The 23,972-nt window shown below is 53.1% G+C and overlaps 2 protein-coding genes across 2 annotated transcripts; one reads left to right on the forward strand and one right to left on the reverse strand.

Annotated features, from left to right (window-relative positions):
• Window positions 1-1,359: 1,359 nt before the first annotated feature.
• SNX33 (sorting nexin 33) lies at window positions 1,360-12,112 on the reverse strand. Its single transcript, XM_052659777.1, has 2 exons — window positions 9,462-12,112; window positions 1,360-2,965 (listed from the first exon to the last, which is right to left on the reverse strand). Exons 1-2 carry the CDS (start codon window positions 10,921-10,923, stop codon window positions 2,712-2,714), a joined length of 1,716 nt encoding a protein of 571 aa, XP_052515737.1. The 5' UTR covers window positions 10,924-12,112; the 3' UTR covers window positions 1,360-2,711.
• IMP3 (IMP U3 small nucleolar ribonucleoprotein 3) lies at window positions 11,697-23,444 on the forward strand. The gene is made up of 2 exons (XM_052659795.1): window positions 11,697-11,827; window positions 22,256-23,444. The coding sequence occupies exon 2, from the start codon at window positions 22,356-22,358 to the stop codon at window positions 22,908-22,910; it is 555 nt and encodes a 184-aa protein (XP_052515755.1). The 5' UTR covers window positions 11,697-11,827; window positions 22,256-22,355; the 3' UTR covers window positions 22,911-23,444.
• The last annotated feature ends 528 nt before the right edge of the window (window positions 23,445-23,972 follow it).

Raw genomic sequence — 23,972 nt, forward strand, 5'->3', positions numbered from 1 at the left:
CCAAGGGAGGAAACTGGAGGCAGCTGGGTCCAGCTCAGTCTGGAACATCTGCCTGGCGTGTGACTGAGGCCAGCCAGTAGGCCCAGCCACTACCAGACTGGCCCCCCATGCACACTGGTCCCCCGGCCCTTGCTGAAAGAGGCTGGTCAGCCCAAATCAATCTCAAATTCCCCCAGCACCCCAACCCACACAGAGGGAAGGGCTGTGACATCCCTGCTTCCACCACACAGATGTCTGTCCCAGCCTAGAGACCTCAGAGGCTTGGCCCGTCCTTCCCTTCCTTTAGCTCACATCTCGATACTTTTCCTATGTACAGCCCCTCCTGAGAAACGTGTCAGACTAAGCCCCCTCACCCTGAGGATGGAAGGTGTGGGAGGTAGCCAACCCTCTTAAGATACACAAGAGGCGACGCTATTCCCAGGGCAGGAAGCGTGAACAAGGGGACTCTCCAGGCACTGGTGTTAAGAGCATTCCCATCACTCAACACAGATGAGCCCTGGGAAGCCCACCCTCTCACCCCCACCTCTCCCCATGGTCAGAGAGCTCACTGCACAGAAGGCTGCCTAGAGGTTGAAGCTGAGAAGAGGTTAAGGGTGGGAAGGTCCTCAGATGGACTGGAAAATGAAGGAAGGAGGGCAGGGAGGAGAGAGGGGAAAATTCCACAGAAAGTCCCAAATCTGACCTAATTTTGACCCAGGGCCAGGGGCCCATTCCAGAAGTTCCTCTGAGGACGCTCTGCCCCAATCAGGGAGCCTCTGCTGCCTCTACCCGCTGTACCTGCCACCCCTTATTCCATGTCACGGCCATGAGCTCCCGCAGCCCCCAGCCCAGCCAAAGCCTCCCCTGATGCCTGGACCCCAGCCGCTCTCCCTCCACCCAGTCTCCACTGCCCCCAAGAGAACCTCAGCCCCCCAGGCCTCCTCTTTCCTGTGTGCAAACAGATTCTTGTCCATCCTGCCTAGGACATACCCAAGGGAACAGCTTGGGGGTCCACCTCAGTTTCCAACCAGGAAGCCACTGCAGGGCTAGGCACCCTGTACTGGACGGCCCGGGGAAGGACACAGGGTGAGTCCCACCCCCTCTCCTGGACTGGGCTTTCCTGGGGGCAAGGCTGGGATTTGCTCTCCTGGAGAGACGAACCCCCTGTCTAGACTGTCCCTTCCTCATGCGACTCTCAGTCCTGGATCACAGAGCAGCAGAGCCAAACCCCTGGCAGGACTCCACCCATTTGAGAAAAGAGGAGAGTGAGGTCTCGGAAGGGTCTGCATTGAGCTGGGGTCCATGGCCACCCAAAGGTCCCCAGCTAGCCCTGACCACCAGCACGGCCCTCCCCCCGCCAACTTTTGAGGTTCTGGAGTGAATGCTGTGCCCATCACGACCTCAGAATCTGGTCCAGCTGCTCCCAGGGACAACTAGGGCTCCACCCTTCTCTCCCCCTCATCCCCCACCCCGGGATCCAAATAAGGAGTCATACTTTTGTTATCTTAATTGGAAAAGGTTTATCAAGAAAACAAGAAAGAATGAAGATTGAAGCAGCAGCAGCCAGAAATAGCCATGACCTCCTGGGAAGGCCAGCAGTGGCATCTGTCAGTTTCTGACCATACTCCGACCTGGGGGTGTGGGAAGAGCCCCCTTGAGGATGTAAACGTGAGTGGGAGACAGCACAATCCCACCAGGACCTGGATGGCATCACAGTGAGCCTGGTGATGGACAGGTGGGCCTGGGATCCCTGGGGCGACAGGTAAGCTGGCCCCTGGGAGCCGGAGGTCCAAGCCTGCCAGGAGTGTGACAGCTATGGCTGGTGAACTCAAATACCCAGTAACCTGCAGATGTCCCCTCCAGGCAGGTACCACCAAAATCCTGCGGTCTGTGGCTTGTCTCAGCACCTTGAGCCCAGGGCAAAGGTGGTCCCCTAGCCAGGGGGTGACGGGGCTCAGCTGGTGAAGGGGGAGTCGGGAGGGAGTTGGCCTGCAGCCCCTCCTGTGGGGTGGGGAGGAGTGGGGCAGGGACAGGGGCATGGGAGCCAGGCAGATCCCCACCCTCTGTCACACAAGGGGACACACCAAGGTGCCCAAACTTGCTGGGGAAAGACAAAGGAGAGGAGAAGAGGTGTTTCTAGGCCTCCACAGCTTGTCCAGGCTGTTCTCCTCTGAATGCCTTCCCCGTCCACTGTCCCCACTTACTGTCTGGCAGGTCCTTGTCATCTTTCAAGACATACTGCTCACATGTCACCTGCTCCATGGAGTTATCCCTGAACGGCAGAACAAGTGGTCCCTTCTGCAAGCTTCCAGAAGCCCATTCCTTACCATTGATCATTCTGTATTGCCCCCGGCTGTTTCTGCGTCTGACCCCTACCTCAACTGGGGACAAGAGCAGGCGTGTCGCAGCCCTAGATGCCCAGTGTCTGACCGCAGCAGGCCCGCGTGTCTACTGAACGAACGAGGGGGAAGTGGCCAGGTGAGCATGTGCTATAGGCTCCAGGGGAAGCTAAGACACTGGCCTGGCCTCAAGTGACTGACCAGCAGCCCAGGCCTGGGCCTGGAGGGCTCTTGGCCCAGCTCTCATCCCTGCTGTGCCCCTAGCTCTAAGGGGTGGGGGACTTTCCCAGGGATATTCATGACTCCTCCAAAGGCCACCCCCAACTCCCCGCCCTCCAGGCACTGCTGGTGTGGGAAGGCCCCGGGGGCGGGGCGAGGGCCTGGGCCACGTGGTCAGAGGCTGTCATACATGCGCAGCGTCTTCTCCAGCTGCTGGCCGACCCGCTGGTAGAACAGGATCTGCTGGCGCAGGTAGTTTTGCATCATGTGCTTGAAGTCGAGCTCGCGGCGCTGGTGGAAGTGGTTCATCTCGGCCTGCAGGGCAAAGCCCACCACGCGGCAGCGCCGGCGAATGCCGTCAGCCTCCTCCTGCGCCATGCGGCCCTCGTCACTCATGCGCTGGCTCTCCTTCACCTTGGCGAAGGCGCCTGGCACAGGCAGAGCGGAGGTCAAGGGCGGTTAGGGCTCTGGTCTCTCCCATTAGCTCCCTAACCCCGCCCTGAAACCCTTAGAGGGCAGACAGTAGCCTCATTGGCTCAACTCGGGCCTCCCTCCTGGACTCCAGACCCATGGTCCAGCCACTTGATGTCTCCACCAGGATGTCCCCCGAACACTCACCTTCAGCATGTCCTAAGCCAGACATACCATCTTCCCTCCAAACCTGAGGCTACGCGAGCAGCACACACCTGACTGGTCACAGCCCTGCTAGTTGTCCTGACTTCTACAACCAGGCTGTCCCCATCCACCACAAGCCTCATCAGCCCTCATGCTGGTTCCCCATTCAGCTCAGATATCACCTTCTCCAGGAAGCCTTCTGGGCAGTCCCACTGCATCAGGCGCCTCGCCTGCTCCCAGGTGTCCTGGGCTTCCCTCTACCACAGCTCTTACCTCTCTGTGGTTTTTCTGACTGCATCCCTCCAGGTATGAGCTCAATGTCTCTAGCACCTAGAACAAAGCCTAGCCCACGCAGATTCTGACATGCGTCTGATAAACTGATTCAATCTCACCGGATTGCTGCAACAGGCCCCCCACGGATCTCCCCACTTCAGTCCCAACCTCTGAGAGGTTCTCCATAGCACCTGAAGAGCAGCCAAGCTGACTCCAGGTCTCCCCGGGCTTCCTTCTGGCCTGCAGAGCAAGGTCCCCAGTTCTCCTGGCCTGGGAGGCCCTCTGGGAGTTGACCCCTGCACCTGTTCCGCACTGACCCCATATTCATCAAATGCACCCTTTCTCTCCTACCTCCCTATCTCTGCCTCCCGGATCCTTTTGCATAATTCAAGGCTCTGATCAGGTGCCACTCCCACAGGGAGCATCCTTCTTCCTGTCCCCATCACACTGCTGATTCTAAAACACAGGCTGAAAGGCCACCTGGAGTTTTCCTTTGTGCGTGTCTCTCACATATAGGCTCTGCTCCCTCCTCACCCCAGTCCCCAGGGTGAGGCCATTGTCATAACCAGGTGACAGATGGGGAGTCAGGGGATGAACCTGCAGAAGGGACCCAATTTGGAAGAACCTGAGTGAATCAACAAGCAATTGGTGAAAGGATTTCAGTTCTGAATTAACAAGCACTTGACTGATTCTGTGCTGAAGCCAGTGGGCAGTTGCTGAGCCAGGGAGGCAGTGTGCCTGTGCCTGGCAGGCATTCCTCACAGGACTGTAGGGAATCCACAGTGTGAAGAGTATGGAGGTGGGCAGGCTTGGCACAGAGGACAGCATGCTCCTGGAGCACTTCAAAAGCACCCATTGCACATGAGTAACAGGCTTGTTTTCAATGCTCCCCACCTCTTCCTTAAGGGGGAGCCTCTCAGGGACCTTTGAAACGTAATCTGTTTACTCTCAAGTTGTTCAGTGCATTCAGGACGCATTTACTGAGCATTTACTATGTGCTGGAAATAACCCTGCCTTTAGAAGCAGTACCCACAGAAGATGGCAAGTGTGTGGCTAATTGGCAAATAGTGGCATTTCGGGCAGGCCGACTCACATTTGCAACACTTCCAGAACCGCTCACACAGCACCCAAAAGAACTCCACAGTGCCCAGCTCCCAGCCCACTCAATCCTTTCAGCACCTTCCTTGAACCACCTCTTCTTGCCTCTTGTTCCATCCTTATTGATTCATTCAGATTCTTCCAAATTGGGTCCCTTCCCCAGGTTGATCGCCCGGACCTGGGCAGAAGGAGAGGGATTGACTGTGGGACCAAGATGAGACACGCCCTGAGAGGCTTCAGAACTGGAGCAACCTTAGAGGACAGCTGTCCAGCCCCTACCCCCATGGTCACCTTCACCTCCACCACCACGCCGGTACTCTTCAGAGGAAACTCAGGCCCTGGTGGGAAAGGACTTGTCCAGGGGCTCCCAGCCTCCTTCCTGCCCACAAAGTGCGGGGTATCTGGCCCCGAGGGAGCCCTGCAGAGCAGGAGTGGACATCACTTCTACTGCAGGGAGCCCAGGCCAAGTCCTCCAGGCACATACATGAGGCGTCCAGACAATGGACTCAGGAATCGGAGAAGGTCCCAAGGGGTAGAAAGAACCAGAAGAGGAAAGGTAGAAAATAGCTGGACAAAGAAACTAGAGTTAGGCTTCAGCAAAGGAAACATACCAGCCTGGATTCCACCTTCCTGAAAAAGTCTGGGTGTGGTGGGGATGGACCTGCATTTAAGAAGCTATTGAAAGCCTTAAATAGCCCATGGACTTGGGCTTCCCTGGTGGCTCAAATGGTAAAGAATCCACCTGCAACGCGGGAGACCTAGGTTCAATCCCTGGGTTGGGAAGATCCCCTGGAGAAGGGAATGGTTACCCACTCCAGTATTCTTGCCTGGAGAATTCCATGGACAGAGGACTCTGGTGGGTTACAAAGTCCATGGGGTGACAAAGTGTCAGACCTGACTGAGCGACTAAGCACAATCCCATGGCCTTAGAGGAAGGAAACTGAGGCCCAGATAATAGGAATGAATCTATTGCAATTGCCAGGTATCCACAGACAGGCAGGGAGCCAGGGATTGGGAGGCAAAGCCTATGGGGGCCAGAGGAGGCCTCACCCTGCTCTCTGTCACCCTCCACCCTGTGACTCAGATGTGGGACTGGTACCAGCTAACACTAACGCATCCCAGAGACAAACCGGGAGTCAGGGCTTGGGCCAGTCCCCCTCACCCCACCACATTCCACCTAGGACTCACCCTGAGCTGAGGACCCTGGGCACCTCCTGCCCTGGCAGTTGTCCTATAGACCGGATCCAAGAAACAGGGACGGGAAGGTTGGAGTTTCAGATCCCCAGGGTCTCAGGCATATTCCCTAAACTCCCCCATGAATCCATCTTGTCCCTACCCTAGGTTGAAGGCAGGAGGTCTGGGTCCTAGTCCACTGTGTCATCCAACAAGGACTGCACGTCTCCTCGCTGTCAAACGGGACAGGTTGGGCTACATATGATGCTGCTGACAGCTGCTCAGGGAAGTGTAGCACTTTCGAGTTTCCACATCAGTAAAATGGGATAATGATGGTCCCTGCCTTCTAGTCAGAGCAGAGGTTTAATTGAACTAATCCGTTTAAAGTACTTGGGATGGAACTCCAGGAGCTCCAGGATAAGAGCTCCAGATGCTTTGTGCAGCTAGGTGCGAACTGCTTTTCAGTCACAGCCAAGACCCAGCTGGTGGTGGCTCGGGGCCATACGATTCTTTGTTCATGGGAGCCTAGGAGGGGAGGCAGAAGGGGAGCTTGGTGATGGCCCAGAGCACAGAGGCTAGACCCACCTATTCCCCCAGGGTAGAACTTGGTCCTGCAAGGGCCACTTTGCCTTGACCAACCTGTGAGCACCATGACCCCTCCGTGCATGCTGTGTGGTCCAGGGCCTGCCTCCAGGCCACAGAGGATGCCAGCTGAGTTGGTGCGAGAACACCCAACTCCCTCCCTGGTCCTTCCCCTTCTGGCTCGTCTACCCCAGGCACCCACCCCTTAGGGAGCCCCCGCTCCCATCTGTCTGACACAATGGCTACAACCTGGCTGTGGAGTTAGAGACACTGGGGCTCCAATTCCTGCTCTGATCATCAGCCCACCTCACTGCCCCTCATCTGGGAATGGAGGGGCCCACACTGACGTCTGTGGTTTGTGATGAGTCTTAGGACAGAGTCCTGCCCTGGCTGGCTCTTAGGCAGGGGCCCTGGACAGTCACTGCTTCCCCTCGCTGTCCCAGATTAGCTATTATCAAGGCTCGCTTTTCCCCCCACAAGATTGCCCTGGTTTGGATGATAAATCACATGGTTACCCTTCTCCCTATAAGAGAAACCCCTGGACTGAGCTCCAGGGACTGGGCTGGTGGGCCGACAAGGCTGGTGGGCTTCACCTCTGCACCAAATGGGTTCCATGGCCCATTTCCCTAAGCTTCTTCAGGGGAGGAAACTCAATCGGGGTCACCTCAAAGACAACATTTGTCCAAATTCTGGTCTCCTAAACCCTACCAGGCCTCCTGTCTCCTTCCTTCCAAAGCCTCTCCCACATGCTCACTGTGTTTTAGAGTGTATGAACAGGCTGACAGCATCCTGGGCACCCAGGGCCCACCTTTCCTGCTCCTCCCTCTGTGAAAGGTCTCTATCCACAGGCCACCATGGGACTTCTCCCCCCAGCAGGCTGTGGCTCCCCAAAGCCTGCCCAATTCTGTCTCAGCCAGAGTCAAGCCCCACTCCCTAACCACTGTAGTAGCTGCCTCACACAGGTCTGGGAGTGGTGGTACAGAGCCTAGAAAGAATAGCAAGCCCCAAAGCCCTTGGCCGAATGGGGAGGGGTCCTCTGGTTAAGGGAAGGTAGGTGTGGCCTCTGTCTGAGGTTGAATACATCACCCACAGAGGGCCATTGGCCCCTCATCTTAGCCTCCAGTGGAAACTCAGAAGTGGCCTCTCTCAGCTCTGTGCCCCTGATTCAGGGCCAGAAAAGCCAGGCTGACTTTATCCCTCCTGCTCTAATGGGAGCCTGGGAGCCCTGAGTCCAGGGTTGCCTTCTTGTTCTCAGCTCTCCCCTGGGTGGAGGGTCCCTAGCCATGCACGTGAGCAGCTGTTTCATCACTGCCCCTGCTCACCTTTCTCCTGCTGCCCACACAGGAACACGCCATCCGAGAAGCTGGTTGAACCAGCTTTCCCAGGCCCTAGTGCAGCAGTAAGCATGGCTCTACTTCCACACAAGGCAACACCTGCCCCAGTGGGCCAGCCGGCCCCAGCCACCACCCCTGCCCTGTCCCTCCCCAGAACTCCGAGCCGAAACTAAGGCATCGTTCTGTCCTCAACCAGACATTCTCCAGGACTCTCTCCCCCACCCCACCCCCTTGAAGGCCTGAGAGCTCACAGTGTCCACTCTGTGTTACAGACTGAGGAACTAATGCCCAGAGAGAGGAAGGCACTGCCCAGGGACACACAGCAAATTGGGGGCAGAGCCAGGACCAGAACCCAGGTCATGTCTCCTGAAGCTGAAAGAAGGGAAGGAGGAAGAGAGGAATGTGGAGAAGGAAAAAAAAAAAAAAGCAGAGAGGAGAAGGAGGAAGAAGAGACAGTAAGGGGAAAAAAGTCTGGAAGCTGGAGAAATTCTAGAAGTGAACCTCTTAAAGATGGTTGGATGGCATCACTGACTCAGTGGACATGAGTCTGAGCAAACTCGGGGAGATAGAGGACAGGCAAGCCCGGCGTGCTGCAGTCCATGGGGTGGCGAAGAATCGGACGCGACTTAGTGACTAAACAACAACAAAGGGGAACAAGGCTGGTTTACTACCAGCGACCAAGGCAGGGCGGTGAGGTTTGCTGTCCCCCAGGCTCAGCGCAGAGCCGGCTTCCTGGCCCCGCCCAGAGGAAACCTCTCCACCAAGCCAGGCCTGACCTCAGGGCTCAGGGGCCTGGGAGCCAGCCCCACGCCCTGCAGACGTTCTTCCTGAGTTACCAAGCAGCCCTGGGGAGGACCACACCTCCCTCCTGCCCTGCCTGTAGTCCGCAAGACTCAGCCACCTGCCGGGTCAGCTCCTGACTCAGTGCTCAGGCAAGAAGAGAAGCCAGGCTCATGAAGGGGGAATTGGATGGACCATGTGGGCAGTGACCTGGACCCCCGGTTTCTCCCTCAGCCCAGTCCGGGTGCCCCTAGATGACCCGGGTATGAGTCACTTCCCTGGCAGTTCCTTGACAGCCCCACAGTAACAGGGACCCATCCTGTCCCTCCCCTAGGGAGGAGACCGTGAGAACTGAACACACGGCTGAGCTTGGGAGGTGGCCAAAATGCATGTGTCCTTGGGGAGGTGCAAAAGGAAGGGACAGTCCCAGCTAGGCCAAGGACTCCTTGTGCAGCCACCCTTCTGTGGACCCAGCTTCTTCATCTGCAAAATGGGGACAGCCAACCCTCCTGAACACAGATAGGGAGGAAGCTCACAGATAGGATGTACAGCCATGAGAACAGTCTCTGAAGTTGCAAAGGCAGGGAGGTGAGCTGGTGACAAGCGGGAAGACAGGCTACGCTCTGAGCTCTCATTATCTGGGTCTGTGCCCATGTCCCCCACAAGCCTGTGGGCTCCTCAAGGGCAAGGCCTGGGCCCTGGTCAGCTCCGTGTTCCCAGAACCCAGCCTAATAACTTGGAGGACTCAATGTATAATGGGTAGATGAGTAAATGAGACAAAAACAGAGAAAATAAATGAATGAATGAGTGAGTGAGTGAATGAATGAACAGACAAGAAGGTAAACAGTGAACTCCATGCGGACAGGGACCAGACCTGCCCATAAATATCCCTGTACCTAGAATAGTGCCTGTCGTCTGCTAGGTGCTCAACACCCTTGCTGAATGAGCAGATGAGACAGCGACTGAAAGACTAGCTGAGCCGCTCTGCTCCATCTGGGCCATCCTCATAGCCCCTGTGCCCTGCAGAGCGCAGACGCCATCAGGGTCTCCAGCCCACACTGGCTCTTACCTTTCTGCAGGTGGATGATGTCGGGGAAGTTGGAGAGCAAGCCCTGGTAGAGAGACAGTGTGTCGAGCATCCGGAAGAGGTCATTCTTGGGCTGCTCGGCGAACATTTCACCAACCATTTCATAGGTTCGGCCCGTGTGAGAGATGGCGCTGTTGAGGGCCTCAGAGCTGAAGGGGGGGTCCATCTGGAAAGCATGGCTGATGGCCTGGAAGGCATTGCCCAGCTTCTGGAATTCCTTGCGGAAGCCCCCCACATGCTTGCGCACAAGCTCCGAGGCCACCGTGCTGAGCTGCAGGACACTGTCGTCCATCTTCTTGCTGAAGGCTTTGAAGGTGTCTACACGGTCCTCCACGTCCTGCAGGTCCTGGTGCTCTGTGGGGATCTGGAAGGTGAGCAGGAAGCTGGCACCCACCATCTCGTCCTTCTCGGCCCGGCGCTTGCCCATCTTCCACTGCTTGTCATCCAGGCAGCTGAGGAAATGCTGGAAACCCTCGTACTGGGACAGCACAGGGTGGCTGGTCATGTGGTCCATCCAGAGGATGAGCCGCCGCTTCCGCTTCTCAATAAAGTCCTCCTCAAAGCGACCTGTGGCCTGCTTCTCCGGGAGATGGGGCACCGAGATGACAGTGAATTTGTGCAGCAGGCGGTTGTAGAGCCAGTCGAAGTGTTTGTAGCGCCGGTAGACAGGTGAGCTGGCGTGGGTGGGTGTGAGCTTGTAGGAGATGTAGCTTTTGATGCCCTTGAATTTGGTCTGTTTGGTGGGGTCCTCCACGGAGCACGAAAACGGATGGGGGTTGGCCTTCCACTGGGGGCCATGAGGGCCCATCTCAATGGAGTATGTCTCAGCGATCTTGGCCATCATGGGCACGTCACCCAGGATGAAGGCCTCCACGCCAGAGCGCACAAAGCATGAGAAGCGGTTGAGGTTGCGCCCCACCACGCTGCCTCGCTTGGCAGATGCCAGGCTGTCCTGCCGCTCCAGGGGTGGCTTGGGCCGGAAGGCCATGTGTTGGCTGGGGTAGGCACCAGGGTAGGAGAGGTTGAGCGGAGGATGCCCGTTGGTGCCCAGCCCACCAGCCCGTGGCTCCTCCACCACCGTACATCCATCATCCCAGTCATCCCAGTCATCGTCATCGTCCTCCTCGAAACTACCCTGGTTTGACAGAAAGCCACTGCCGCCGCCACTCCTGGAAGTGTTGGAGCTGTCATACAAGCTAACCTGGGTGCCCAGAGAGCCTGCGGGGCTGCTGGAGTAGTCGGCATGGTTGGAGCCCGTGTCAGAACGGAGGATCTCCACGTAAGAGGCAGGGAAGAGCCCGGTCTCCCCACGGCTGTTCTGGCCCTGCAGCCAGCCATCCAGCGAGGTCTCGCTGAAGATGACCAAGTCCTCGTCCTGCCAGATGCTGATCTCCTCCTTGTTCTCGCTGCGGAAGTCATAGAGGGCTCGCCCTTTGAGTGCCATGTCTGGGCCAGTGGTAGAGAATGATGAGGAGAGTCCTGCCCAGAACTGAGGACACTTGTTAGGGTGTCCGAGGATGCACGAGCAACTCAAGGCTGGCCACAGCCCTCGGTCTCTCAGCCCTTACTGCGGGGTCTGAGCACCCACAGAAGGTATCCAGCCTCCTCTCTTCAAAGCAATGTCCACGGCCCAGAATCGGCCCTACCAGGTCTGCCCGCACATGCCTGTGAGTCGAGAGGGCTCATGTCCCTGGTCTTCCTCCCTTCCTTCCGCAGCCCCTGCAGGAGTCTCTCCTCCTCCCACTCCTAGAAGAAAAGTCAAGTGACTCGGAGAAAACCAGCCCTGAGCAGGCAAGAATTCGACACTCTCCGCTGGAACAATGTTCTAAAATAGAAGAGAATCACTTGGAAACCACCGTCCCAGAAACTCCGGTAGCTCTGGCTCCCAGCTCCTTCTGGCTCCTCCAGCCTGGGCCTCGGGAGGCTCTCACATTCCTCTGCAGATCTCTTTCCTCCTTCCTCCTCCTCTTCCTGGGCCACTGGGTTTTCAAAAATCCAGAAAATCCAAGAGGGGCAAGGAGAAAAGCGGCAGCCTCCTGAATCGAATCCAGGGGTGGATGTGTCCGGCTTCACAACAAGCCAGGCCGGGAAAACAAGGACTGAGGCTTACACAACAGGCCGGCCAACTCTGCGACCCGGCGGCCCGGCCCGGCCCCCAGCCCTCAGCCGGCTCGGGTGCCCTCTCCCCGCCCCCCAGCGGCCAGCCCCAACCCGGGGGAAAGGAGGGGACGCGACGAGGCGCTCGGGCGACTCCTGGCCACTAGCTGAGTGGCCTCTTTTGTCTAATTCCTCAGCATTTCTGAGCCTGAAGATGACCCTGATCTGAGTCCAAGGACCCTCGTCCAAAGGTAATCCCCTTGGTAACCGGCCCCGGAGCGCTGGACGTAGACCCCCTCCTCCCCCTCTCGCGTGCACGCACACACTCAACAGGAGTTTGGAGAGTGAGCTTGGAGAGCTGATGGTGCGGCCGGCCGTCTGTCCGGCCGTCTGTCCGGCCGTCCTCCGCTCTGCCCTGCGGGATCCCGCCGGTGGGCGGCGGCCTGAGCCCCGAGCCCGCGTTCCTCTCTAGCGTTCGCGGCTCCTCGGCGCCGCCAGCGAGAAGCCAGATCCAAAACAACAGAAAAAAAAGGCGATTCCGGGAGGTGGCGTCCCGAGGAAGGAGGGAATAGCCGGCAGGGGGACGGGGAGGGGGGGTTGAGGGGTGGGGAGAGGGAGGGAGAAGGAAAAGCAGGCTGGGGAATTGGGCAAACTCCGCGGCACTTCCTTGCGTCCTGGCTGGCCAGGGACGGCCCGGCTCCGCCCTCCCGCTGGCCTGGGACGCAGCAGCCTGGCTCCCGCCTACTCGTCTCTTTTCTCTTGTGGCGGGCGCCTTTACTCACTCGCGGGGAGATCGGCACGCGGACCAGGCAGCCTCCGGGGCCAGACCCTAGGGCAGCCGCACCCCCGCAGCCTGTCCGCGCTCTCAGGGAGACACCTCACGCCCCGAGGGGCTCAAGCACCGCGCGGGGGAGCTCTCCAGCCGCCGCCTCGCCTCCCGGGCTCCGTCACCCTCTTGCCTTTTCCGTGACGCAAGTGAGGAAAACTCTGAAAGTTTGCCACGTGCGGGGCTACAAGGAGAACGCCGGAGCCGGGACCCGGGAGGTGGAGGAAGGGTGCGCGGAAACCCGCAGACCCCCGCTCCCGCTTCTCCGCCCCGCCACCGCTCCGGCCGGACGCCGCCGTGGCGCCGCCTGGGGATTGTTTTCTGGAGGGGGCCCCAGAGCCAGCGGTGCCCTCATGGAAAAAGCTTGAGCAGGCTGGGATACAGGCCGCTGCGGGTCCTAGTACTCTAGACGGACAGGGCCAGGAGAACCCCTGTCCTGGGCGACTCCCTCCGGGGAGAAAGACAAGACTACATCTGCAGTGACGGGTAACAAGAGCAGGCACGACCAGGTTCCGCCGTGCTTTGAGCGGCGGCTGGCGGAGACCGGTGTCTCGTCTTTGCTAACACCACGGGGACGAGAGGAATGGTCGGGCTGGGGCTCTGGAAAGAGGTAAAGGGTTCTTGACCCTGGTCATTGATTCTGCCAGACATTGTGCTGGGCACCGGGGATCAGGGTACCAGAAGGTAGTGGGGGTGCCTGACTTGGAGAGTTTACCATCTACCCTCTTGTCTTATAAGAATAGCTGGCACATTGAAAGAGACCCTGATGCTGGGAAAGACTGAGGGCAGGAGGAGAATGAGACGGTTTGATGACATCACCGACTCAATGAACATGAGTTTGAGCAAACTCCAGGAGATAGTGAAGGACAGGGAAGCCTGGCATTCTGCAGTTCATGGTGTACCAAAGAGTTGGACATGCCTGAGCGACCTAACAACTCTTGTCCTCTGTTCATTCATTGTCTTTGTCTCATTCATTTGATCATGTACTCAAGGAAACATTAACTGAGTATTCTGTACCAGGCCTCCTGGGCTACAAAAAGGAATAAGGCATTGTCCTCACCTACCGGAAGTTCAGATGGATCAGGAAAATAAATCGATGTGCCATGAAATGTGACTGGAAGGGCACCTATCCCAACCTGGGTTGAGCAAGGATCAAGGAACGCTTCCTGGAGGAGGAATGTCAACTACAAATTGGCACTTGCCATCTACCTGTCTAACTCTGCTAAGTCACTTCAGTCGTGTCCAACTCTGTGTGACCCCATAGACGGCAGCACACCAGGCTCCCCCATCCCTGGGATTCTCCAGGCAAGAACACTGGAGTGGGTTGCCATTTCCTTCTCCAATGCATGAAAGGGAAAAGTGAAAGTGAAGTCGCTCAGTCGTGTCCGACCCTCAGCGACCCCATGGACTGCAGCCTTCCAGGCTCCTCCGCCCATGGGATTCTCCAGGCAAGAGAACTGGAGTGGGGTGCCATTGCCTTCTCCGTATCTAACTCTATAAGGATTAAAGCATGTGCTGCTGCAGCACTGACCTTCAACACCCCTGAAGCAGTTCAGGGTGGAAAGCAGTAATGATGCACTCTGTGCTGAGGGAAACACTGGCAGGACAGGTCTTCAGATGATAGATATTCTCAGGAGCTGATTTTATGAGCCCAATTCTTGTATCTCCTCATATTAAGAAAAGCACTAAAACTAAAATCCTTAATGTTGATTAACAGAAGCTTCACAAGACTAGCAGAAACTTCTACAAAAAATATTTGCTTGATTACAATGTACTCCCCCTTTACCAAAATCACACATATACTGTCCTCCCCCCAACCCCTACCTCTGTGGAACAGTTTCTCAGAGCTGTCTGAGGTGCTGTCTCCCAGGCTACAATCTGCGTTTTGCCCCAGATAAAACTTAACTTGCAACTCTCATTTTGTGCAATTTTTTTAAGTCGACAGGAGGTACCCAAGATGAACAAAGACTTCAGCCCCTACTCCCCTTCCTGGCTATGCCCTGAGCCTTGTCTACCTCCTCTAACTAGAACCTCCTTCCCCCTTATGCTCATACTTCCCACTTGTTGTAGATTAACTCGCACAAGGTGGTGCTGTAAAGGTGGGCACCTTGGGCTGTTGTTTTGTTTTTTTCTTTTGGCGGCTTAGCATGCAGGATCTTAGTTCCCCAACCAGGAATAGAGCCCATGCCCCCTGCACTAGAAACACAGAGCCCTAACCCCTAAACTGCCAGGGAATTCCCCACCTTGAGTTGTTTTGAAAGGTGTAATTTGCAGGCTTCTGGCTCCAAAAGCCAATTTCACTGGTTCAGTGAGTAGATCCAATGCCCCACACAGAGCTGGCATTTGACCAGAATAAAGGTTTATGTGCAAACCCCAAAAGCACAGGTATTACTTTGCAAAGAGAAATTCAACTGTCCAGGCACACCTGAATTTACGCATCAATAGACCAAGGGAATTTGAGCTGCTCCCTGGGAAACCCAGTTACCAGAAGTGGGTAACTTCTGGTTACCCACTTGAGTCCAGTGAAACTGAATGCCCCAGGATGGGAAGAACCAATGGTTCTCTCAGCCAAGAAACCTTGAGGTCTGGTCCCCTCAACCATAGGTGCAGCCTTGATTCTGAGGACTCAGTTCAGCCTAGGATCGCCAGGACCAGAGCCTGAATGTTTCCCACAACTGCTTTTGGGACACCCCTTTTCTGTGATCTCTCTTCCATTTGCAGAACCTCTCTCCAAACTTGGTTTAACAGAAGCAGCTACTCCCTTAGTGCTTGTTGAGTGTTGCTGCTGCTGCTGCTAAGTCGCTTCAGTCGTGTCTGACTCTGCGCGACCCCACAGACGGCAGCCCACCAGGCTCCCCCATCCCTGGGATTCTCCAGGCAAGAACACTGGAGTGGGTTGCCATTTCCTTCTCCAAAGTATGAAAGGGAAAAGTGAAAGTGAAGTTGCTCAGTCGTGTCCAACGCTTAGCGACCCCTTGGACTACAGCCTACCGGGCTCCTCCATCCATGGGATTTTCCAGGCAAGAGAACTGGAGTGGGGTGCCATCACCTTCTCCGATGTACTCTGCATATAAGTTAAATAAGCAGGGTGACAATATACAGTTCTGACATACTCCTTTTCCTATTTGGAACCAGTCTGTTGTTCCATGTCCAGTTCTAACTGTTGCTTCCTGACAATCGATGGGATTTCTACTCATCCTACTAGTTGTTGTTCAGTCGCTCAGTTGTGTCCAACTCTTTGTGACCCCATCGACTGCAGCAATGCCAGGCTTCCCTGTCCTTCACTGTCTCCCAGCATTTGCTCAAACTCATGTCCACTGAGTCGATGATGCCACCCAACCATCTCGTCCTCTGTCACTCCCTTCTCCTCCTGCCCTCAATCTTCCCCAGCATCAGGGTCTTTTCCAATGAGTTGGCTCTTTACATCAGGTGGCCAAAGCACTGGAGCTTCAGTATCAGTCCTTCCAGTGAATATTCAGGGTTAATTTCCTATAGGATTGACTGGTTTCATCACCTCGCTGTCCAAGGGACTTTCAAGAATCTTCTCCAACACCACCGTTTGAAAGTATCTCTGGTGCTCAGTCTAACCCCACCCCTCAGAGGGACCCCCAGCCACCACCTTGATGGTCTTTAGTTGGTTCCCAAATGCTTCAGTCACATCTTGATAATTTTATTTATTTTGGCTGTGCTGGGTCTTTGTTGCTGCATGCAGGCTTTCTCTAGCTGCAGCCGGTGGGGCTACTCTCTCGTTGTGGTGCAGAAGCTTCTAGAGTGGTTGCAGTGGCTTCTCTTGTGGAGTACCAGCTTAGAGCACAGGCTTAATAGTTGTGGCACACGGGCTGAGTTGCTCCATGGCATGGGGGATCTTCCCAGATTAGGGATCAAACCCGTAACTCCTGCATTGGCAGGTGGATTCTTTACCACTGAGCCACCAGGGAAGCCCAAGTCACATATGTATACACATTTACACCTTAGATTTACTTCCGTATGTTGAGGGAGGAGGTGGTTTCTGTCTCACAGTGGCCACCCTATTTTCAGGTTCATGAGGAAAGCTCACTCTTAAGCTTCACAGAGATTTCCAGAACCTATATTTTCTATTCTCAACTCTCTTCAAACCTATGGGTAACAGGACCCACAGTTACTACTCTCAGGCAACTGCACTAACCTTTGTGGTTTCCCCACACCCTGCCCATTCCTTTGGGAAATTTTTTTATTAAATTCTCCTCATGTTATTCTAATTGGAGTGTATTCTCTCTTTCCTGCTGGGACCCTGACTCAGACACAGGAAACAGCATCCATCTCCCATCCCAGCTTTCCTCCTTTAGAAAAGGAATCAGCAAGGGAGAACTATGGCCAGTGGTTTCCAGGCTGATTCCGCTGGCGGCTAGCATGGTAGACACACTGGACTATTACTACAGAAACGCATTCAAGAGATGATGAAGGCCTGAGGTAATGGTCTGGGGAGAAGCAAATTTGGGATTTTATGGGGGTAGAACAGACTGGAATGACAACCAACGAGATGTCGGCATTGAGGGAAGAGTCAATGCACACCTTTAAAAAATAGATTCTTGACTCCACTTCCCTCCCAACAACTACACACCCCCGCACCCCACCTCTGCTTTTTTTTTTTTGGCTGCATCAGGTCTTACTTGTTCTTTGTTATGGCATGTTATGGGCTCCAGAGAGCAAGGGCTCTGAAGTTGCTGCTTGTGGCCTTAGTTGCCCCGGGCACGTAAGATCTTAGTTCCCTGACCAGGGATCTGCATTGCAAGGCAGATTTTTAACTACTGGACCATCTAGCAAGTCCCTTTATCTGCTCACCTTTGCAGCAAATTCCTCAAAATAGCCATCTCTAACAGCTGCTTCCAACATTTTTCCTCCCTTTCTCTTCTTAAACCCCTCTAGCCATTCTTTCCATCTCACACTCCACTGAAACTCTTATCAGCCATCAATGACCTAATGGTTATTCTCAGCCCTTCTCTTGTACTTAGGCTCTCTGTAGCATTTGACCAGGTTGATCACTCCTTCCCCCTGGATACACTTTCTTCATTTTCACTGGCCAGCTATACTCTCCTGGTTTCCCTTCTACTACACTGGTTCATCCACTTCTTTCCAATAATTCTGTTTTGCTTTGTTTTCCGGCGGGGGGAGAAAATAATTTTTATTTTACATCTTTTTTACAAATACATCGAAGAAGCATGCAATGCTGCCAGCACTGGATGCAATCCCGGGCCACAGGTCTGCACGCTCCTTTGCAGCTGGCCCTATAACAGCAGAACCCTTCAGCCTGCCTTTACGGTTTACTATGTGCTCAGTTGCTCAGTCGTGTCAGACTATTTGTGACCACATGAACTGTAGCCCGCCAAGCTCCTCTGTCCGTGCACAGAATATTGGAGTGGACTGCCATTTCCTCCTCCAGGGATTGTTTACTGTGACCCCTGCATTATCTTCAGAATAAAGAAACACACCATCTTTGCTCCTATATGAGTTTCATTGTCAAATTACCATCACTGGATGTATGTTCTTTCTCAGCTCTGATTTGCCTTTCTTGATTGTGGCCATCACTATGTCACCCACACCAGCAGCAGGAAGTCTCTTCAGTCATTCGTTGACTGCCTTCACAGAGATGATATACAGATTTTTGGCTCCTGTGTTGTCAGCACAGTTGATCATGGCTCCAAGGGGAAGACCCAAGGAAATCTAGAATTTCACACCTTGCTTCGACATCTTGAATGCCAGAAAGGGACAAAAAGTCAATAATTCTTGACACCAGAGTGCATATTAGTAGTGTGGTCCTCTTGTCTTTTTCTATTTTCACTTCTTTGACAATTTCACCCAGACTCATGGCTTCAAACACCATCTTTCTGCCAGTAGTATCCAAAATTTTAAATCTTCAGCCCAGGCCTTTCTCTGGGCTGATGCCAAACTGAGGGAACTCCCTGGTGGTCCAGTGGTTAGGACTTACGCAGGGGGCATAAGTTCTGTCCCTGGTTGGGGAACTAAGATCCTGCATGCCTTGAGGTTTGGCAAAAAAGAAAAATAAAAAATAAAACCCCAGACTTACCAGACTTACAAGTCATTCTCCTTGCCATCTCTCTTTGCATGTCTAGTAGACATCTCCAACCCAACATGTCCGAAGCTGAATTTCTAATCTTGCCACCCAAATCTGTTCTATTTGGCAATATCCCCCATCTCAGGTAATGAGTACTTTCTGCCACTTGCTTAGGTTCAAAACTGGAGCCATCCTTTGACCTTTCTCCTTATTCTGGAACTCCTCTCTCATTGGCATCTCACAACTGCTTTCCTGGTCCCAGCTACCACCCTTCTCACTTGCATCACTCCAACTTCCTAATGGCCTGTTTCCACCTCTGCCTCCTGACAGTCTGTTCTCAACATAGCAGTCAGAGTGGTTCTTTTAAAACATAAGTTAGATGTCAGTTCTCAGTTCAAAACCCTCCAATGTCCTCATCTCACTCAACCTAAAAACCAAAGACCTTAAGAGAGCCTGTGGAGCCTCTGTTATCTGAGCCCCCTTTCCTCACTTACTAGCCCACTCTGCTCCAGCCAACATGGCTTTGTTATTCCTCTTCTGAGATGCCAGGCACATTTCTATCTTAAGGCATTTGTACTCACTGCTTCCTCTTCTTGAAATGCTCTTTCTCTAGATATCCACATGGCTAACCCACCATGAAATATTACCTTCTCAGTAAGACCTACCTTCACATGCCCTGTTTAAAATTACAGCCCATCCTCACCCCAAGCTCTCCTATATCCTGCTCAATTTTGTTATATGACACTTATCACCTGCCAACAAATATAATTTACTTATTTATTATGTTTATTGTCTGGGGAGAAGGGAATTAACCAAGCGTCCTCCCGCACACACTGAACAAAGGCTGAAGATGGAAGGGAGTGAGGCTGGGGGAATATGAAGTGTGGGGATGAAGTCCAAACTGGGAAAAGATATTTGCACACCATAGATAACTAGCTAAGGATTACTATCTAGAATATACAAAGAACACCTTCAAATAAAGTAGAAAACAAACAAACAATCTGTATGTTTCCTATTGCAGCTGCAACAAATTACCACAAACTTATTGGTTTAAAACAACACAGATTTATTCTTTCACTGTGTTCGAGACCAGAAAACCAAACTGGATCTCACTGGGCTCAAATCAAGGTGTCAGCAAGGGCCATGTTCCTCCTGAAGGCTCTAGGTAAAAAATCCATTTCTTTGCCTTTTCCAGCTTCTAGAGGTTGCCCACATTCCTCTGCTCCTGGCTCCCAATCATCCTCAAAGTCAGAAATCACACCTCAGACTTCTGCATGCATCATCATATCTTCCTGACTCTTCTGCCTCCCTCTTTCACTTCTAAGGACACTAGTGATTAATGAGACTGACTCAGTTAATCCAGGACAATGTCATTGTCTCAAGATCCTTAATTAAATCACATCTGCAAAATCCCTTTTCTCCTATAAGGTGACATTCACAGGCTCTGGGTGGACATCTTGGGAGAGGGGTCACTATTCTACCTACCCCACAAACCAATAGAAAAATACACAAAGAGGCATTCCACAGAGGAAGAAACATATATGAAACCTTCATTCATCAGGAAATGTAAATTAAAATCACAGTAAAATACCATCACACACTCATCAGATTCACAAATATTTAAAAAGTCTACCAACCAAGCACTGTCAAGAATGAGGAGCAAAGGGAACTCTCATGTAGTGACAAAGGAAAATAAATTGGTACAGCCCCTTTGGAAACCAATTTGACAACAGCTAGTAAAGCTGAGCATGCGCTTTACATGTTCACGCATCCGCTGCTGCTGCTGCTGCTGCTGCTAAGTCGTTTCAGTCATGTCCGACTCTTAGCAACCCCATGGACTGTGGCCCACCAGGCTCCTCCGCCCATGGGATGTTCCAGGCAAGAGTGCTGGAGAAGGGTGCCATCACCTCCTCCGCACGCATCCTTTACAACTCAGTAATTCAAGATGTATACTAGAAGCTACTGCATAGGTGCAACAGGAAACCTACAGGAATGTAGCACTGCTAAAAAACAGTCACTCCAAAAAAAAAAAAAAATCCAACAGGAGATGGATTAATAAATTGGATAGAACCAAACAATGGTTTTTCTAGTAGTCATATATGGATGTGAGAGTTGGACCATAAAGAAGGCTGAGCGCTGAAGAATTGATGCTTTCAAACTGTGATGCTAGAGAAGACTCTTGAGAGTCCCTTGGACTGCAAGGAGATCCAACCAGTCAATTCTAAAGGAAATCAACCCTGAATATTAATTGGAAGGACTGATGCTGAAGCTCCAATACTCTGGCCACCTTATTCAAAGAGCCAACTCATTGGGAAAGACGCTGACGCTAGGAAGGCAGGAGGAGAAGAGAACAATAGAGTATGAGATGATTGGATGGCATCATCAACTCAATGGACATGAGTTTAGGCAAACTCAAGGAGATAGTGAAGGACAGGGAAGCCTGCCATCTGTGGGGCTGCAAAGAGTCGGACACAACTGAGCAAGTGAATAACAACAAAACAATGGAATATAATGCAGCAGTTTTTTAAAAGCAACTGCAGCTATATATAAAAAAATTCCATATGTGATATCATCTAAGCAACACTTCTCAAATATCATGCACGCAAATTAGCTGGGGATCTGGTTAAATGAAGATTCCGATCCTGTAAGTCCGGAATGGGGTCTGAAATTCTGCATTTTCAACAGCTCTCTGCTGTTCCATGGGCTATGCTTCAAGTAAGAAAATTCTCAGTATACTTAGGGATGCATAAAATGATAAAACTGTTTTTCTTTTTAAACAAAAGGCAAAGATAAACACTAAATTCAGGAGAGCAGATATTTTTACCTCTGACTGGGAGAGTGGTTGAATAGGTCCTGGTGATGCTTTCTTAAACTGGCTGTTGGGTCCACAAGTATTCTTGTATCTCACGTATGTTACATATAGTATCGCCAATATCAAATATTGTATCTTTAAAAAACCATGAAAAGCGTACAAAAATAAAATTATAGGCAAAGAAGCTAGGTGGCGTCAAAGTCTTGGGTAAATAAAGAAGTTAGTCCTGTTAGCGCTACACTAAACTAAAACAGATACAATTTGCAGAAAAAGTGTTGTCCGTTCACTAAATACTCCAGAAATCCAACCTGGCAGGCTAATTCTTTTCAGCCCAGATTAAAGAGGCAGGATTTGTACTATCCAAGTTTTTCAAATTTACTGGATTTTATGAATCACCTGACATTCTTGTTAACAATACAGATTTTCAAGTGACTCCTGTGTAGATCCTGATTCTGGGCGTGCAGAGGTAGCCTGGGAATCAATACTGATAGGTTCAGTGGCTTCAAGCCCTAATTGGTAGGGTGAAAAAGCTCCGCCCGCCTCATAAATGGACTTGCGGTTAGTAGGCCGTGGATATATCCGATCAGCCCCTGTCGGCTCTGAGAAGCCCCAACACGGTTGGAGGACAGCCCCTCCCCACCCCAACCCCCGCCAAGGTCAGTTAGCACAGTATATCCATATTAGCGCGGCGGTCACCCCTCTTTCCCGGAACTATCCTCTTTGGCTCTTCTGGAAGAGGCTCTCCAGAGAGGCCCTGAATGACAGAAACCTAAAGGAGAGGAAATAATTACGGCACTAGGTAACTTAAAACAGCGCAGACTCGCCTAGGAAGCCGCCCCCTCCCTTCCCAGGCTTCTCCCGGCGTTTCTTCCCTCCGCCTCCCTCAGAGAACGCGGAGAAGAAACGCGAGATACAAACACGGGGCGTGGCCTCACCCTGACCAATGGAAATGGGAGGCCTGGCCCTGAGTCTTCCTTTCATTGGTGCAGGGTCCCCAAGACGGCCGGGTCTAGCAGTACTGAAGCGGAAGTCGTGCTGCAGCCGGAATGCGCGCTGAGCCTCCGGTCCGGCAACGTTTGAGCCGCCATCATGGTGCGGAAGCTTAAGTTTCACGAGCAGAAGCTGCTCAAGCAGGTGGACTTCCTGAACTGGGAGGTCACAGATCACAACCTGCATGAGCTACGCGTGTTGCGGCGTTATCGGCTGCAGCGGCGCGAGGACTATACGCGCTACAACCAGCTGAGCCGTGCTGTGCGCGAGTTGGCCCGGCGTCTGCGCGATCTGCCGGAGCGCGACCCGTTTCGCGTGCGCTCCTCGGCCGCGCTGCTGGATAAGCTGTATGCTCTCGGCCTAGTGCCCACGCGGGGGTCGCTGGAGCTCTGCGATTTCGTCACGGCCTCGTCCTTTTGCCGCCGCCGCCTGCCCACTGTGCTGCTTAAGCTGCGCATGGCGCAGCACCTCCAGGCCGCCGTGGCATTCGTGGAGCAGGGCCACGTGCGCGTGGGCCCCGACGTGGTCACCGACCCCGCCTTCCTTGTCACGCGAAGCATGGAGGACTTTGTCACCTGGGTTGACTCGTCCAAGATCAAGCGGCACGTGCTGGAGTACAATGAGGAGCGTGACGACTTCGATTTGGACGCCTAGCGGACTCCCCTCGCCAGGACTGCATGGGGAAGCTGAGACACAAGCCTGAGAGTCTGTGAAGGCGCATCTCCCCAAGAGTGTATCAGCCAGTCGTCGGTTCTTAAGAACTTGCCTCCTCAGCTACAGGACACGCATGGAGCCAAAGGGTACGCCCTTTTCCACGAAATTTTCTTAGCTTTCGGACAATTGGTAATTCAGTGACTGCCATAAGAAACAATGGGAAGCGGTTTTGTGCTGCACTGGGGACTTGTTTTGTTCTTGTACCTGAAATATTGCGGTATGAATACAAGGACTTGGGATTGGGGAGGACCTATCCCCGCTCCCAGCTTTCGTTTCATTTTCTTGTAACAGGACAGTGTGGTTTAATTTATCTAACTCGAATCCTTGCTCTTGTTCTTGATTAAACTGTGTACAGATGTCGTAGAGGTTGGTCTCAAGTTTTCATAAAATAGATGAGATTTTAGTGTTCAGAATTCTTTCTCTTGTTTAAAGGAATGCTCTCCTAATGCCAATAAATGGCCTAACTGCTTTTTAAGTGCGAATTTTTGTCTGGGTTTGTCACATAGGGTCGCATCTATAGGTCTCTCTGAATTCAGGAACCCACAGAAGAATAGTGACGGCAGCGAGCTGCCTGTGGGTGAGACCTGCCCTGGGTTCCACGTGTGGAGGTTGCAGGATGTTGTACAGGGCTGACCAGATTTGTCAGTTTACTGATCCTTTTCTCAGAATGAGTGTTTTGGCAGAACTCTTCCCCACAGGACTTCCTGTTGCTATTCCAGCCTCAGGAAATACCATATTAGAGGGCTGAAGTGTTTGCTTGCCTGAGGAAATAATCACCCTGTAGCTTATCTAGCCGTTAGAAGTAGCCCAGGAGGGTCTTGGAAAGTTCTTAGGAGTGGAGCCCTCGGGAGGCTCCAGGGCTGCCTGCCCAGAGCAGCAGCTGCACAGCTATTATCCATCACTGCCCACCATCACTACCTGCCCAGCCTTTAATTTAGAGAAAGGTTAGTTGCCCAATTACAGTGGGTTTTATTGAGGGACACAAGGGATGGATTGGGAGTC

Source organism: Budorcas taxicolor, chromosome 21 (assembly GCF_023091745.1).
Source record: "Budorcas taxicolor isolate Tak-1 chromosome 21, Takin1.1, whole genome shotgun sequence".
NCBI lineage: Eukaryota > Metazoa > Chordata > Mammalia > Artiodactyla > Bovidae > Budorcas > Budorcas taxicolor.

What these genes read in the sequence shown, in the direction of transcription:
- SNX33 (XM_052659777.1), bottom strand. Translation starts at nt 10,923, where the DNA reads ATGGCACTCAAAGGGCGAGCCCTCTATGACTTCCGCAGCGAGAACAAG. An exon ending in CATCATCCACCTGCAGAAAG is followed by an intron (nt 2,966 to 9,461) that starts GTAAGAGCCAGT and finishes TGCCTGTGCCAG; the next exon opens with GCGCCTTCGCCAAGGTGAAG.
- IMP3 (XM_052659795.1), top strand. Translation starts at nt 22,356, where the DNA reads ATGGTGCGGAAGCTTAAGTTTCACGAGCAGAAGCTGCTCAAGCAGGTG.